This window comes from Heterocephalus glaber, unplaced genomic scaffold, assembly GCF_053883595.1.
Source record: "Heterocephalus glaber isolate CG9 unplaced genomic scaffold, H.glaber_assembly_v1.0 deba00001569, whole genome shotgun sequence".
Lineage (NCBI taxonomy): Eukaryota > Metazoa > Chordata > Mammalia > Rodentia > Bathyergidae > Heterocephalus > Heterocephalus glaber.
Genome location: NW_028258354.1, coordinates 2,059,369 through 2,075,918, shown reverse-complemented (window position 1 = coordinate 2,075,918; position 16,550 = coordinate 2,059,369). Strand labels below are relative to the sequence as shown.

The 16,550-nt window shown below is 51.2% G+C and overlaps 1 protein-coding gene across 1 annotated transcript; it reads right to left on the bottom strand.

The window, feature by feature from the left end:
* Nucleotides 1-220: 220 nt before the first annotated feature.
* Esyt1 (extended synaptotagmin 1) lies at nucleotides 221-14,679 on the bottom strand. Its single transcript, XM_004861341.3, has 31 exons — nucleotides 14,182-14,679; nucleotides 12,659-12,700; nucleotides 12,337-12,471; nucleotides 12,162-12,235; nucleotides 11,968-12,040; nucleotides 11,752-11,841; nucleotides 11,514-11,569; nucleotides 10,991-11,114; nucleotides 10,741-10,917; nucleotides 10,536-10,618; nucleotides 10,177-10,225; nucleotides 9,974-10,060; nucleotides 9,784-9,876; nucleotides 9,486-9,557; nucleotides 9,247-9,333; nucleotides 7,473-7,622; nucleotides 7,012-7,167; nucleotides 6,723-6,899; nucleotides 6,479-6,561; nucleotides 6,344-6,392; nucleotides 6,152-6,241; nucleotides 5,936-6,031; nucleotides 5,605-5,676; nucleotides 5,088-5,174; nucleotides 2,289-2,429; nucleotides 2,019-2,149; nucleotides 1,821-1,919; nucleotides 1,612-1,743; nucleotides 1,430-1,535; nucleotides 1,217-1,266; nucleotides 221-1,038 (listed from the first exon to the last, which is right to left on the bottom strand). The coding sequence occupies exons 1-31, from the start codon at nucleotides 14,560-14,562 to the stop codon at nucleotides 999-1,001; spliced, it is 3,282 nt and encodes a 1,093-aa protein (XP_004861398.1). The 5' UTR covers nucleotides 14,563-14,679; the 3' UTR covers nucleotides 221-998.
* Between the last annotated feature and the right edge of the window lie 1,871 nt (nucleotides 14,680-16,550).

Below are 16,550 nucleotides of genomic sequence, written 5' to 3'. Positions count from 1 at the left end.
TTTTAGACAGGATCTCACTGTGTAGTTCAGGCTCACCTTGAACTAGCAGTGATCCTCCTGTTGGATTACATGTGTGTACCACCACACCTGGCTTTAGATTCCTCTTTTTTTGGTACCAGGGATCGAACTCTGGTCCTTGTGTTTGCACAGCAGGCGGCAGAACCACTGAGCTAAAATCCCCGGCCCTAGATTCCCATTTCTTAAGGAAAAGAACCACAGCTGGTTTGAGTATAATGTTTAATATAAGATACGGTGGGTTGACAGTTGATGCAAAACTGTCAGATTCAGTTCTAGTCAGTAAGCTTGTAACCCAGGCACTTGGACAAAAAATTGGCCTTGCTGTCCTGAGTCCTTCAAGGCCATCTGCATATTACCAGTTTGGGGCTCCAAGACAGGCATCCTACTACATGAAAGCTTAGGTAGAACACAAGTGTTCCCGATTCACAATGTGAACCAGGAGACTGGCCCTCATCATAGCAGGTGTTTTCAGGACAGGACTGGATATGGCCACCATCCCTGTACGTTTGCTACATGCAGTAGTGTAACAGGCTCAAGCTCAAGAGCTTAGCTGTCTTCTTTCCACACACGTCACCCCCTGCCTGCTCATAGTAAGAAAGAAGGTGGCCCATCCAGTTAAAGAAGAAAGGTCCTTCCAGGAGCTGTATTTGGCATAAGCTAATGTCACTGCTAGTGCTGCCAGTGGCCAGGCACGGGTATGAAGGCCCTGAGGAGTTAGGAGGGAGAACAGTGTGCAGGGAGAGTAGGAGACAGCCAGCTCAGGTCCCTGCCCCAAGAGCCTGAGGATAAAGGCCATGCAGTAAAGGAAGATATAGTCCTTCTCTTTGGTCAGGCAAAGGCCCTAGTAGGGGCCTGAGGACAAAAGGGCAAAAGGGGACAGGCTCAGGCCTGGGCCTCAGCTTGGGGCTCATCACATTGAGTCAGTGATAGGTGAGGCAAGGCAGGAAATGGAGCAGGGTCCAGCTGGTCACTGCCAGCTCCTAGGAGCTGCCCTTGTCCTTGTCATCCATCAGGTCATACCTAGAAAAACAAGAGAGGCTTTAGCAGATGATGACTCTTCAGTCCTCTTATAAATGAGACACAATCCTAGGGCTCTTAATAGAATCACTGGTTCTCAGCTCAGATTACATCCTTTTTACTCCTTCCTGTGACTGGAGCCTCTTAAATATCCAGCACAGCCCAATCCATGTGGACTTACCACTGGGCTGCACCCTGGGAGAGGTCTATCTCAGCTAGATCTAGCTGCACCTGTGGCAGAGGATGGGGGACAAGATGTTATTTTCATACCTCCAAAGACCATGTTCACCGTCACACTCCTGGTGACAATGTCACCTCCAGAGTGTCACCAGGTATACTTCCTCCTTAACAGGAACCATGGCCTTGGTTCCAGCAGCCACTCCTGCCCTCTTACCTTCCCCAGCAGCTCCCGCTCTCTGGACATGAAGGAAGAACTGGACTTCACAGAGACATCCAGCTTGCGCCTGAGCACCTCATCCATGGGCAGTTCCCACTCAAACCTGGGAGGGGCTGGGTGTTAAGGCCATGGCTTCATCTCAAGCCTCCGTCTCCCCACCTGAATGCCCGCGGACTGACCGTTCACTGAATTCAGGGTTCAGGGTCCTCTTCTTCAGGGAGGTCTTCCTCTTGGTGCCTCGGTTCTTGTCTGGCAGCAGCAACAGTGACACATAGGGGTCAGGGGGATCTCGTCCATTTTGTCGAAGGGCCCTGTGGCAAGAGGATGTGGTGATGAGTGACCAAGGGAAGGGATGGAGGGAGCCCAGAGGCAGGAGGGTGGGGCTCACCGGCAGCCATGAACAATGCTGACCAGCTTCCGCTCTTCACTGTAGTACCATACAGTCAGCTTCACCTGGCCCAGGGGGCCGACAGGAGCCTGGAGAGGACTGTGGCGAGATGGAGGTATGGGAGAAGGCAGCACCTAGCAAACCCATAACTCATAGTTTACATGCTGCCTGCCTCCCATCTTCCGTCCAGTCCTTTACCTGTCACCATGAACGAGGCGCTGCCGGAGCTCAGGGGCTGAGGATGTGGAGGACTCTGCTTCTTCAGTCAGAGAGGAGGAACTGTGGCTGTGGCTGTGAGCTTCCACACCTGAGTGCTGGGACACCAGGATCTGGGGGAAGAAGGCTGTGAGTTCTCTCTGCCCCATGCTGTAAGGACATAGCTCTTTGTTCCCAGCCTCCTAGGTATCCTTTGGCCACAATGGCCTCCCCGCCTCCCTCCGGGTCGGCCCACCATCTCCTGGCACTCACCCCGAGCTGTGCTTTCAGTAGCACCTGCCCCTGGCCGTTGGTGAGCACAAACCAGCGGTCCAAGCAGAGCCGGTCCGCCTCCAGGAGCTCCGAAAAGGGCAGCGATAATGAGCCCAGGGTGCCTGTTCCCTCACCCCGAACCTGTGGGGCAACAGGACTGTGACCAGAGGCAAATGCACTGATAAACTAATCCTGGTGTTCCAGGTCTAACACTTGGATTGGGGGTTTTGATGAGAGATTCCTCTTTGTAAAGCCATGGTAACAGATCCCCCAGTGCTGGGGATCTAATCCAGGTCTCAAGTGAGCCAGGCAACTGCTCTACCTCTGAGCTCTATTCCATAGTCTTCTTTTTTCTTTTCTCAGTACTGGGGATTAAACCACGGCCTTCTCACTAAGCTATATCTGCAGCTTTTTTTTTTTTTTTAGGACAAGGTCTTGCTATGTAGTTCAGGCTGGCCTTAAACTCACTATGTAAGCCCATGCTGGCCTTGAACTCACAGTGATCCTCTTGCCTCAGTTTCCCAAGTGCTAGGATTAAAGGCATGCACTACTACGCCTGGCAACCTCTACTTTTCCCCTCCCCTATATTATGGGGGAATTGAACCCAGGGCCTTTTCACTAAGCTATGCCCCTAGCCTTTTTTTCATTTTTTATTTTAGACAGGGTGCTTGCTAAAATTATGCAGGCTGGGCTTGAACTTGTGCGGTCCTGCCTCAGCCTCCCAGAGTGCTGGGATTGTAGGCCTATACCATCATGCCCAGCTGCTCTTCACTTTTTGTTTACCCATCAACCCACTGAAATCTAGTTTCTATTCCATCCAGGCCACTGAAGTTACCGCAATAATCAGTGACCTCTTAACTTTCCAAAGTCAATAATTTTCATTCATTTTATTTCACCTCTTGACACATTTGGCCACTTTGCCGTTTTTGTTTTATTTTCCGAGACAAAGTCTCACTATGTACCCCAGGCTGGCTTTAAACTTGGAATCTTTCTGCCTCAGCTTGAGTACTAGAATTATAGGCATGTGTCACCATGCCTAGCACTTCTCTCTTTGAAATTCTTCTTTTGGCTTCTGTCACCCACTCTCACACTACTCTGGTTGCATGTTGGCCCCTTGTTGGTTCTTCTTCCCTCTGGCCTCTAGTCGTTGGGGTGCCCAACATGTCCGTCCTGTCCTTTCACTCTATACTCCCATGACTACCTGTAAGTGCTACAAGCTGCTTGCTTATGACGCTCCACAAGCATGGGAGGAATACCATGTGGGGGCGATTCACCTTCTGAATGTCTCCCCTTGATGTCCCCCAGAGAGCTCAGGTTCAGAGTCCTCTCTCTATATTCCTATGTCAGCAGTGGCACCCTTCTCCCTCCAGCCACCCCATGCCCCACACCCAAGAGCTAGCATCTAGACTTGTCTTCGTGAAATCCCAGAGGCCCCTATTGTTTTATTTCATTATTTTAAGTTGTTTTTTTTTGCCTCCCCATCCCCTGGTGCTGGGGACTGAACACAGGCACTATACCAGTAAGCTACATCTCCAGCCCTCTTCCTTTCCTTCCTTCTCTCTCTCCTTCCCTCTCTCCTTCCCTCTTTTCTTTTTCTTTCTTCTTTTGAGACAAGAGTCTCATTAAGTCACTACATTGCCCAGGCTAGATTCAGTTTTGCAATCCTCCCGCCTCAGTCTCCCAGAGTGCTAGAATTACAGTTGTGTCCCACCATGCCAGGCAATGTTGCCCTTCTGAACCCATTTTTTTTTTGGTACCGTGGATCAAACTCAGGACCTTGTGCTTTCGAGGCAGGCATTGTGCCACTGAGCTAAATCCCCAGACCTACCCATTCTTTTTTTTTTTTTGAGACAGGGTCTCGCTATATAGCCCAGGCTGGCCTTGAACTCGTGGCAGTCTTCCTGCCTCAGCCTCCCAAGTACTGGGATTACAGGCAGGCATTTGCTACCACACCCAGCCACAGTCCTACCCATTCTTAACCATACAGCCAGCATGACCTGTCTCCCTAAAATGCAGATCTCTATATGGTTAACCTTCATGACTTCAAAGGTTTCCCTAAGCTTTTAGAATAAACTCCAAATTCTTTTTTCGGGGGGGCGGGCAGAGATCGAACTCAGGACCTTGCGCTTTTGAGGCAGGTGGTGGATAAACTCCAAATTATTATTTGGGGGGGGGGTCGGGTACCGGGGATTGAACTCGGGTCCTTGCGCTTGCGCAGCAGGCGGTGAAACCACTGAGCTAAATCTCCAGCCCTTAAACTCCAAATTCTTAGCACAATATTTAAGAGCTTTTCTAATCTTACTCCTTTCTGCCTCTCTAATCAATAGTAAATTTGCCTGTTCTATTTTCCTCTCTTCAGCCTGAAGAATTTTCTGACTCTTCCTGGTCAGGGCTTATCTGCCTCCAGTGATGCCTTTCTTATGCCTCCCCCTCTTCCCCAGTCTGCTAGACCCTTCATTCTTTCTCCATAGTACCTTTTTCCTCCGAAATCATTCTAGAAGTATTCTCTGGTTATTTTTCTCAAGAAGCAGAATGTGATGAGCTACTTAAGAACTCAGCCTCTATGGGCCGGGGATTTAGCTCAGTGGTTTTGCTGCCTGCTGCACAAGCGCAAGGACCCGAGTTCGATCCCCGGTACCAAAAAAAACCCAAAAAACTCAGCCTCTAGAGTGCTGAGCTTACAGGCCTGTGCCACTATACCTGGAAAGAACTTGATTTTTTATCTGACTGTCCCGCACCTGGTTCAGTGCCTGACCCCTAAAGGAATCTGCAAGTGTTTTTAGAGTGAATGTACCATACCTGCAACTCCAGGCTCTCTGTGTGTGGCTTCCTGATGAGAAAGGAAGCACTCTCATCCCAGACAGGGGCTGAAGAATGGGAAACAGTCTGGCAGAGATGAGAGGTTATGATTAGCAGTTGATAAGATCTCCTCTACTCCTCCTTTCCCTCCCATTCTTCTTTGTTTCACTGCCCAGGCTGGGCTTGAACTTGCAATTTTCTTGCCTCAGCCTCCTTCCCAGAATACTAGGATTACAGAACCAGCATGTGCCACCATGCTGGGCATTCCCGCTCCCACTCTTTTCTCTCCCTTCCTCCTCTCCTTTCGAGACAGGATCTCACTATATAGTTCAAGCTGGTCTTGAACTCACTATGCAGCCACCTCGCCCTGCCTCCCTCCCATTCTTTTTTTTTTTTTTTTTTTTTTGGTACCAGGGATTGAACTCGGGTCCTTGCACTTGTGCAGCAGGTGGTGAAACCACTGAGCTAAATCCCCGGCCCTCCCTCCCATTCTTAACTCTAGGACTTTTCCTAATACCTTAGTTTTATGAGACGTCTCCCCCACAGTGAGAGTAGCATAAGGGCTGGGGGGCTTGGTGCCTTTTCGGAGCTGGAAAGAGAATACTGTTAGTCTTAAATTTGGACCTAGTTAGGCAGGTCCTCCCTTCACAAATTGTAGCCACGCTATTGGCTATGTCTCTGTCTTCACCTGACAGCTACCACCCTCGTGGCCTTGGACAATCCTCACACCCCAGCACCACTGTCGGAGAGAGGGGCCATTTGCTACTCCAAATCCATGAGGAGCATCCACACTTGAGGGAGGTCAAGAAAGACAGGGAGCTAGATGGGACATGGGAAACAGCTCTCACCGGCAGGTCCTCTGCCCGCTCCAAATAGACAGACAGCAAAGCCGAGGCTAGTTCTGCACTCTTCTGCGTCTGGATCAGACTGTTCACCTGCAGCACCTGGGGGAGGGCACAAGATGGGCTGGGCTGGCAGCAGCTGCCCTGGGGCCTTGGAAGCTGAGAGGTCTCACCCTGCCTACCCCCATCCTGGCTCCCTTCCTTTCTTCAGCCCCCACACACCTCTTCTAAATCAGCAGCAGTGGGCCGGGGGCTCAGACGCTCCAGGCGCAAGTGCAGCCGGCCAGACAGGACATCCTCGAGGGTCAGCCACTGTGGAAGCAGACCGGTGACACTCAGGACGTGGGATGGAAGCAAAGAGGATGAGTTTGGGTTGCGATCTGAAGTGATTGTCCATTCTAATCTCACACTCACCTCATCTAGGAAGCCACTATTTAGGACTGTGGTGAGACTCACTTTACATCTGTGGAGAAAGTTTAACCCAAAAGGCAAATGGTCAGGCTCCATGAGCTCTAGAGCCCCAGCCTGTCCACTCACATAGCTTCTCACCTGCCCAGAAAGTCATCCTTGTCCAAGTCCTTGTCAAAGACCTCAACCTCTAGCTCTTGGCCTGGAACTGATGTGACAATCACCTACCAAGATGAAACGGTGCACATGAAAAGGAATTCTCTTCTTTTCCTCTCCAAATAACTGTACTTGCCACTCCCCTAACTGAATCTCATAGGTTTTTGGGCCACTCTCAGACCTGGAAGAAAGAATAGACCGAGAGGAGTCCCAGCCACTCAGTTCTGACCTCAAAAACCTCATTCCAGCGAGGGTTGAGATCTTCTCGAACAACACGGCTCCGGAAGCTTCGTCCTGCCAGCTTTAGTTTGACATAGGGGTCTGATTTGCCCTTCACCAATCCTCCTAAGAAACGGTCTTTGGCAATCAGGTCCTGGGCCTCTAATATGTGAATCCGAAGCACATTCTGCAAAAGGGACAGATGGGGGACCAGATGGCCTCTCAGAATCCTCTCTGAGCAGGCTGTGCATACTTAAAGTGAGCAAACAGACCCTAAAGCTTTTGAGATACCAACTCACCTCAGTCCCAAAGTGGCTGGCAGGAGTGGTGTGACAGGGCCGAGGTGGGGCATCCACACTGCTGCCCGTTGCAGGACTCTCACTGTCCGGGTCCCAAGCAGTGGTGGTACCAGGCACAGCGGGGAAGCAGATTTGTGAAGAATCCAAGTACAGGATCTGGGAAGGGTAGTGTGATTGTCCAGTAAGGGAGGTTCAGCCACCAGCGGCAAGGAATGTTGGGGTTGGCAGACAGAGCAGGAGCTCTGACTGGGAAATCGGGTCTCTGCCTTCCCCGGGTTCATCTCTAAATGTTCCTTCCATACCCACCCAACTCACACACCATTCCTTCCCCCCAGTCAGAACAACAAACATTTGTCGTGTATCTAATAGGTGCTCATATGTATACCCCTTATTTAATTCCTTCAATGCCAAGGGATCCACAGGCCTTTTCCCCAGCCCTCAGTACCTCCTCATTTCCATACCCGCATGACCAGCTTCATGTAGAGCCTGGAGTTTGGGCCAGAGCCACTGAGCTGGAACCACTGGTCCAGGGTGAGTTCTGAGGCAGTGAGCAGGCGAGCCAGAGGCAGGGTCAGTGCCCCTAAAGTTAGGGCCCTGGAGTCGTCCTTCACCTACAGACAACGCAGAGGGAATGTGAAGGACTGAGGGAAAGAGGCATGCAGGGGAAATGATAACCTGGCTCCTGCTTCATTTCTCTCCCTCCTGCCACAATCTTTTCTTCCACCCAGGGCATGTTTTCACAGCCCTCTCCTCATTCTGGGTCCCTTCTGCCTTTGCTTATTCTCTCCCTACTTGGGAAGTTCTCGTTCTCTCTGCCTGTTTAAGTAGTCAGAGCTTTAGGGCTTAATAAAAAATCCTATTTCCTTTACAAAATCTCTCATTACTTCAGCCTCAATGCCTTTCTGTGGCCATCCTTGTTAAACCATGGATATTGTGCTCCTGCTAGTTTATGTTTCATGTTCTAGGATAGGGCCAGTAAGTGCTATCAAGACAGATACTATGTTTCATGCTTTTTCTATGACATTTAAAATTTGGAGTGTTAATTTTATTGGAGCACCCAGATGTGGTGGCACATGCCTGCAATCCCAGCACTCAGGAGGCTGAGGCATGAGGATCGCTGTGAGTTTGAGGCCAACCTGGGATACATAATAAGACCCTGCCCTCCCCCCCAAAAGAATTTACTGGAGCATAATTTGCATACCATAACCCCACTCCTACCCCACAACTGGGATTGAACCTGGCTTTGCACATGCTAGGCAAGCATTTTGCCACAGACCTAGATTCCCAATCTCCCCAAATCATTTTGTTTTCGGTACCGGGGATCAAACTCAGGTCCTTGCGCTTGCGGGGCAGGTGCTGGAACCACTGAGCTAAATCCCCGGCAATCATTTTAAATATATAACAACCACCAAGCATTGTGGCACATGCCTGTAATCCCAGAATTTGGGAGGCTGAGGCAGGAGGATCACTGCCAAGTTCGAGGCTAGTCTGGACTACATAGTGAGTTCAAGGCCAGCCTGGACTACATAGTGAGACTCTGTTTCAGAAACAAACAAGGCTGGGGATTTAGCTCAGTGGTGCAGTGCTGCCTTGTAGGCACAAGGTCCTGAGTTCGATCTCCGGTACCAAAAAAAACCCAAAACAAACGAAATATATATAATAAAAATAAGTATATAATAACCAATTATAAAAACTGATTCTAGGAGCAGAGATGTAGCTCAGTGATAGAATGCTTGCCTAGTATGCATGCAACCCTAGACTCAAGTTCCAGAAAAATTGAAAACAAACAATTCTAGAGAGAGAGGTTAGGGACAGGGGAAAGGTACTGGGGAAGTAAGTCTAGTAGATGGGCTGGAAATAAAAATCAGGATTGGAAATAGAAATCAGGAGGGTTGGGGGTGTGGCTGAGTGGTAGACACTTGCTTAGCATGCACAAGATCTGAGATCCATTGTCAGCACCACAAAAGAGAAAAAATAAAAGACTGTAGGATTCAGCTAGCATGGCAACACAAGTCTGTAGTCCCAGCTACTTGGGAGGCTGAGACAGGAGAATCACAAGTTTGAGGCTAGCTTGAGCAACTGAGACAGACAGCATCTCAAGATAAAAAGGCTGGGATGTAGCTCAATGGTAAAGGGCCACTGGGTTCATTCTTCAGTAAAACACATGCATGCATGTACACATGCGATAACACAGATCTGGGAAGAGAGAATAAGGCAAGTAAGTGATTACTTCACCTGCACATCAAGTTCCTGGCTTCGAGGATCTTGCAGAAAGAAACGGAAAGCTTCCTCCCACACTGGGCTGTTGGTGCCGTAGACCGCCTGGAGATGGGGGGATAGGGTAAGTGTGGATGCCACAGCACCGTTCCCATTTCTCTAGCCAGCCCTGGTATTTGAGACATTGTAAAGGGGAGCCCTCACCCCAAGAAGTCTTCCTCCTACCCCTGCATGATGCCCCCACAATGCACCCTCACCTTGCTCTCCTGGGTCACATCCTGAATTGACAGTTGTACCATGGGGTTGGGTTCCTTATTCCCCTTCTTCAGCTGTGGGGGCAGAATTCAGATGTCACTGTCCCAGGTGTTTGGGTTTGAGTGAAGGAAGGGAGGATCACACTAGAGTCTCCTCCCCGAGGTGGACCCAGTCCCCTCCTTGGAACCCCTGCATCTTCTGGAGAAAGACAGGCAGGGGCATCTGCACCCTCGGCAAGGGAGGGTTCGGTAGTGCTGCATCCTGGGCTCCCTGTTCTCCCACCCTAGAAGCCAAACTCACAGGAAGATCCTGAGCTCGATCCAGGTAGACAACTAGGATGGCAGCTGATGGAGGCTCTGGTTGAGAGGAGACTCCCTTATTCCACTGTAGAACCTGGCGGGAAGCGGAGAAGTCAGACCTTGGTCCTCCCAATCCCTGTACTTCTTCCTGTATTTCTCCCCTGTGGCTTCCTCCTTCCCATATGACTTACGTGCTCCAGTTTCTCTGCATCTGGCAAAAGTGACAGCCATTCTAGCCTTAAGTGAACTTGGCCTTTTCCACCTTGTAGAGGGTACCACTGAAGGGAGAAGTAGATGTGAAACACCTACCCAACCATTTCGCCACCAATACCAATATGACAGCTGTTGTCTGCCCAAAGGGGATCACTCCCATCTTTCTCTTCTCCCAACTTACATCATCCAGTACTCCAGCCTGTAATACCTTCCCTACATCCAGCTTCATTCTGGGTTCAGGGAGGGCAGAGGACAATGAGAGGAGAAAGGAAGTACTGTGATTAGTGCATGGCAGTAGCCCTCCACTCACCCACCCAGAAGTACCTGGAGAGCTCAGACTCCCTTCTCCTTAGGCTCAGGAGATATTTGTGTGTGCATGTGTACATCTGTGTGTGTGTGGTGTGTCCGCACGCACACACGTGGTAGGGTAGGGGATGGGAAGAAAAATGATACATGAGTTCCAGTCTCAGAAAATAACTAGTTACTTCTGGGGCCTTGGTAGCATTGAAGTTTAGAATCCTAACACAGGCAGGGTCTCACCTGCCCAGAAAGTCGTCTTTATCTGGATCCTTGTCAAACACCTCCACCTCGATCTCCTGCCCCGGGACCTCGTGCACCATCACCTGCAGCACAGAGGGATGAGGTCTGATGGGCTACAGCTGTGAAGCGCATCGGTCAGCATTTTTCCCACAGCCTCGAGAGGCCTCTTCATTTCACCTGGCTCCACTCCTCCTTGGCTTAATACCTCATAAGTCTCTCCCCACTGAGGGCTGAGCTCCTCATTGATGACGCAACTGCAGAATGTCTGGGTGCCCACACGCACAAGTGCGTAGGGGTCTGACTTGCCCTCAATCAGGCCCTTCACGTATTTGTCCTTGGAACTCAGCCCTTGAGCAGCTAGCAGGTGAATCCGAATAATGCCCTGAAGATAGGAATCAGGTGGTAAGAAATAAGCACAGGGTTGAGAGGACTTAGCTGGTGGGGGAGAGGCATACCCTAGGCAGAGGGGAGCGCAGCTGGGCCACATCATGAAGGTTAGGCACAAGAGGCACCAACAGTCGGTTGGGCAACACGAGGAAGGCAGCGATGGAATCCATGATCATGGTGTCAGAGAGAGAGCTGGATGGGGGAGTGGAAAAGAAATATTGGCCCCAACTTCCAGTTCTCCAAAACCAACTGTTTCCTACTGCAAAGACAGACCTATAGCTTATGAGGAAGTCCTTTCTTGAAAATCCTTTTGGCTGCTCTTCTACCCCAACTCCCCACCTACTTTATGTCTTCTTCATTGCCATCCCCAGCTGCTTTTCCTTCTCTTTTTGCCCCTGCCTGAATAGTCTGCAGTCCTCTTTATTCCCTACCAAAATGCATGCTCCTCCTGCAGAAAAATCACAGTAGGAAACTCCTCATCTAGAGTGGAGATCTTAGAGAACACAAGCTCCACCTTTTACTCCTTTGGACCACTTACACCCTCAAGCTAGGGCTGGAATACTTAGCAGGTGCTCAATAAGTCCTTGGTACCTAAGTCCTGGGATATCCAGCAGGTTGGTCATCCCTGTCCAGTTGATGTCTAGAGTCTGGAAGGAAGGGGGGGACAGATCTTATGGTCAGGACAGATCTTATGGGACATGGTCACACACATTCAGTGGTTGCCAAGCCCTTCACCTTCTGTCAATTCTCATTCTCCATAGCTACCTACCATCATCATCCCAATCCTGTTTCCCCTGCTTCCCCAATCCCCTTCAATGCTTTTCCTTACCGGGCGTCGGATAAAGAACATTGACACAGCCCCCACGATAGGAAGGTCTCCCATGAGTGGCTCAAGAATCACCCGTAAGATGCCATGTAGCTAGGGCAAGAAGAGAAGACCAAAACTTTTCCCCAACCTTGACTTTTTCAACCTCCCGCTTCCCCATATCCCATGAAACTTAGGGTAAAAACTCCCTATTATAAGGGCCTCTGACATCTGTCCCACCTGCATGCCCTTGACTCCTGCTTTGCAGAAATATTTCTTTATTTCCACGTCAATCTGCACATCACCTACATAGCTGGGGGTTGGTGAGGAGGAGAATAAAAGTTAGTACTAAGCTGATGTAGGGGCTGGGGGAGTGAAGTACCCAGGAGTGACAGGACCCCCAGAAGGGAAGTAAGAGTGGTGAGTGGTGTTACCTGACATTCAAGTCCAGCAGGATCTGATCTTTTCTCTGACTAGGGTGAACCTTGACTCCTATGATGCGCAATGGCTGGAGAGAGAGGGGATCTGTGAGAGCCAGGAGGGAAGGGAGGAGCACCTCAGCCCCCTCTGAGCTGCCTACCCTCCCGGACCCAGTTCTTCCCACAGTACCTTTTCCCCCAGTTCCACTCGGGTGAATGTAAATGTTTGCAGATGGGGGTTAGATCCCCGAACAGCTGGTGCCACAGTTTCAGCCAGAAGCTTCTCCATGTACTGGCCCAGGAAGGGCCAGACCTGGGCTACAATCTGGGATTGAAGGAACATGGTCAGAGAAGATCCCAGTGTTTCCCCTGAAGGCAAATTCCTTGAGAATCTTCCCCTTGGGCAGTACTGGGGTCTAGGCTCAGCCTAGAACTGAGGTGTGACAGGGCTGGCAAGAAGAATGAGCTCTCATTTTCCCCTCATGAAAAATAAAAACCTGATCAGTTCTCACCTTGTTCAGCCATTCAGCCTTTTCCACATCTGGGAAGCTGACCTGCGGGGATGAGGGGGGCGTGTAAGTTAGAGACAGTGACAAGTACACCTTCTGGCTGCACCACCTAAGGAACTGCACCAGTACTCCTCAGGCGCAGAAGCTGGGTGTCCTGCTGTTCCTCAGAAGTTGGGAGCACAGAGGTCTCTAATAAGGGGAGCCAGCAGGGTGTGGGCCACACAAAGATGCTCCATGGATAGCTCAGGGATGTGAAATGACAGCTGCTGGGGCAGAGAGGAGGGGAAGGCAGAAGGGCACATTCTTTCTGGAGGGGGAGGTCCTGACAAATCAGAGCTGCGGGAATCCTGGGTTCTTTGTCCAGTTTTTCCTCCTCCCCTCACTGGACTGGGGCTCCAATGCCAGGAAGGTGAAAAAAGCAAATCCTTGAGGGAAGGGCTGGAACTGTTTAGGCCTTGGTTTTTTCCCTTTCTCTCTCTCTCCTCTCTCTCTCCCTCCCTCTGCTGTATGACTCCTTTTATGGGAAAGGACACCTGTGCTCTGTAATAGAAGGGAGCTTAATCTCCAAGAGGAGGATTAGGAGGAACAGATAGTTGCTGTCTAGGGTACAAGTCCCTAGGACCATTTTTCCTCGCTCCTCTGCTGTGTAGGTCGAGGAAGCGTGCTTGTGCCTGTGACTGTCTAGAGTCAACGCGATTCCTCTCTTCTGCCATTCTGCACCCCCCACACTTGCACTGCTGCTAGGAGGGGCAGGAAGGGTGGCAGGGAGGGGCCAGTAACGGGCCCTGCCTTTGCAAGGCAGAGAGAAGACGTCTGCCTCGGCCCTGGAGACCTCGCGCAGACATCCTGGTCTAGGTCAACGCAGCCAGCCAGCGCAGCCCACAGTCCCGGAAAAGGGTGGGGCCCTCAGGGACCGGTGCCTTGGGGGCAGCGAGAACTGTGGCAGCCGCACTACTCTCTTCCGGGCACCCTCTCCCTCGGCCCAGCAGCAGCCTCTGCCGTGCTGCAGCCCGGCTGCTTGAGGCTGGAAGGCGACCGCTCAGGGTCACTCCAGGTGCTAGGGCCCAGCTAAGCAATGCTCCCGGTGTGGGGGTCCCCCGGGTACCCCGGGACAAGAGTGGGAAAAAGGCAAAGCTTATGGCCTGAAGTAGGTAAAAAGTCTTGAGGAGGGCGAGGAAGCCAGGGAAGCGAGGGAATCTCGGAGCAGTGGCCGGGACTGGAATGGCCAGGGGAGGGGCAGCACCAGCGCAGCTGCAGGAGCCAGCCGGAGCGCGGACCTCTAGTTTAGGAGCGCGCGCCTCGGCCGGGACGGAGCGCCCAGATGCTCCACTGCCTTTGCCAAAGAGCGAAGGGAAGTCCGATCTGTGGAAGGTCCGATCTTGGCGTGCAGAAGGGGTAGGCGGGGAGAGTGCTCCCGGAGGCGCGCCCCAGCCCACAAGCAGCTAGCGGAACCTACGGCTCCGCGGTGGGGAGGGGGCCCGGGACCGAGGGCCCCGGACTGAAGCAAGGCTAGCGGGATGGCTCACCCAGGCAGGTAGCTCTCGATGGCTCAGGTACAGCGTTTTGGCCGTGAGCCGCTCCTCATCGTCTAGTAGCTGCCTCGCCGCCCGGAGACTCCGTTCTTTCTCATCTCGGACCCGGCGCCAGCCCAGGTAGAGGGCGAGGCCGAAAACCACGAAACCCACGCTGAGTCCCGCTGCCCCGGCCAGGTACACTGGCACTAGCACCAACAACCGCCGCACGAACGAAGTCAGCACCGCCAGCGCCTCACTCCCCGCACCTGGGCCACCAGGTGGGACCCCGGAATCTGGGTCCAGCTTTGTGTGAGCAGTAGGGGGGTCAGGGGGGTCGGAGGGAGCAGAAGGCTGGTCCACGGGGCTGGGGCCCTCTCCAGGAGAGCGCTCCATGCTGCCACTTCTGAGAGCGCCACCCGACCCGAGACCAGTTGGAGGCTGCCTGCGGCCAGCTTCCCCTTTGCAAACCGTGAGTCCCGGGATGGGGGAGGGGACCCCACGCCACGCCCCGCCCCCGACGGCTTGGGTTGGTCCGCGCCCGCAGAGACTAAGGGGGAGTCAAAGGGTTGAAACTCCGCCTCCCCTGCGGGGAATCCGAGGGCTTCTGATAAGAGGACCTTCCTGATTGGGCCAGAGTGCCAAGATGGGCGGTCTGGGGTGGCGGGAAGAGGCGGAAAGGCGCTAACGTGCAATAGTTGATTGGCCATAAAGAAAAGTGGGCGGGCGTGGCGTATAATTTAAAGAGAGGAGGGACCAAGTGCTCCTCCCACATGGGACTGGAACGCCTATGGCATGACGTCAGGCGGAGCTGGAACGCCAATTTCTCGGTTTTAAAGAGAGCTGGATTTACGAAATTGAGGTTGTGGATGGCCAGGATTTTCCTTCCACCATTCAGATGGTTTTGCAGGATTTGTTCAGGGATTTCTATATGTTCATTTGTAAACCTTCCCTAGTTTAGATACCCCAAGAACATTTTTTGGGGGTGGGTACCGGGGATCGAACGCGGGTCCTGCTGCTTGCGAGGCAGGCGGCGGAACCATTGAGCTAAATCCCCAGCCCTCCAAAAACATTTCTTATCCATTTTTTCCTGGCTCCATTTACAAAAGGAAATGATATGACCCTATTTGGAATGTAAGCCAGCCCTGTCTAGTCCGTCCCCAACCTCCTACTTTGTTCAGCGTTAACGACCCTAGAGAGAAAACTAGAAAATCAGATACAGTAATTACGGAGTTGAGATAATCTGGCCCTCAGGAAAAAGGGGGAAGAGTAAAGAAGAAGGCTTTCTTTTTGGAAATCTCTGAGATGTAGTCATTTGTACGATACAGGATGGATTAAGACTAAATTGAAGCCGAGCTAGTGGCGCAGGCCTGTAATCCTAGCACTCGGGAGACTGAGGCAGGAGAATCATTGGAAGTTTGAAGCCACTGTCTCAAAAAAAAAAAAAGCCTGGGGATGTAGTGAAGACCCTGGATTCAGTCCTTCAGTACCGAGAAAACAAAATAATAGCTCCAAAGGGGGGCGGGGATAGGCTCAACTATAGCAGAAATTATTACATTTTCTTTTGTTGTTGTTTGGGGTTTTTGTGGGTTTTTTGGTACTGGGGATTGAACTCGGGACCTTGAGCTTGCGAGGCAGGCTCGGGGCCACTGAGCTAAATTCCCGCCCCATCCCCCCCCCCCCCTTTTTGGAAACAGGGTCTTGCTTGTAGTACAGGCTGGCCTGGAACTCTCTGTGATCCTCCTGCCTCAGCCTACCAAGTGCATCACCACGCCTGGATAGAAATTATTAAATTTTCCAGGAACTTCTAAGACACTAAAATGAGGACTCAAGGCCTGTGAATAGCTCAGTTTCTCATTTATCTGAGTTTAAAAAACCCTCTACAGTAGACATAGAACTAATGCAGTTCTACACAGTATTGTATAGTTTTAGGAAGAAAAAAGTGCCAGGTATACTGATGACTATTGTTACTAATTTTCTGGGTTTGTTTACAGGTACATGGAAACTAAATGAATTGGAAGGTGAGGAGGGGAAGGGTTGGCCATGGAATGATTACCTTTTAATGCAGTATATGTCTTACTGTGTTATACTGTCAAGTACGCCAGGGAAACTAAAGTTGGTTAAGTTAGGGAAGGACTAGGTCTGCAAATGAAAAGTCTTATCTGGCTCTGCAGGGCACAGATTTCATCAGGCTGTGTCTCATCAAAGGCATGTGAAATCTGTTTCTGAGCCAGGTATGGTAGCACACACCTGTAATCCCAGCACGTGGGAGGATGAGACAGGAGGATTGCTATGAGTTTGAGGCTAGCCTGGGCTACATAGTGAGATGCTGACTAAAAACAAAAACAAATTAAAAAAAAAAACCTGTTTCTGCCATTCCCAGT

What these genes read in the sequence shown, in the direction of transcription:
- Esyt1 (XM_004861341.3), bottom strand. Translation starts at nt 14,562, where the DNA reads ATGGAGCGCTCTCCTGGAGAGGGCCCCAGCCCCGTGGACCAGCCTTCT. An exon ending in ATCGAGCTCAGGATCTTCCT is followed by an intron (nt 9,558 to 9,783) that starts GTGAGTTTGGCT and finishes CTGCCCCCACAG; the next exon opens with CTGAAGAAGGGGAATAAGGA. An exon ending in CCAGCCACTTTGGGACTGAG is followed by an intron (nt 6,900 to 7,011) that starts GTGAGTTGGTAT and finishes TCCCTTTTGCAG; the next exon opens with AATGTGCTTCGGATTCACAT.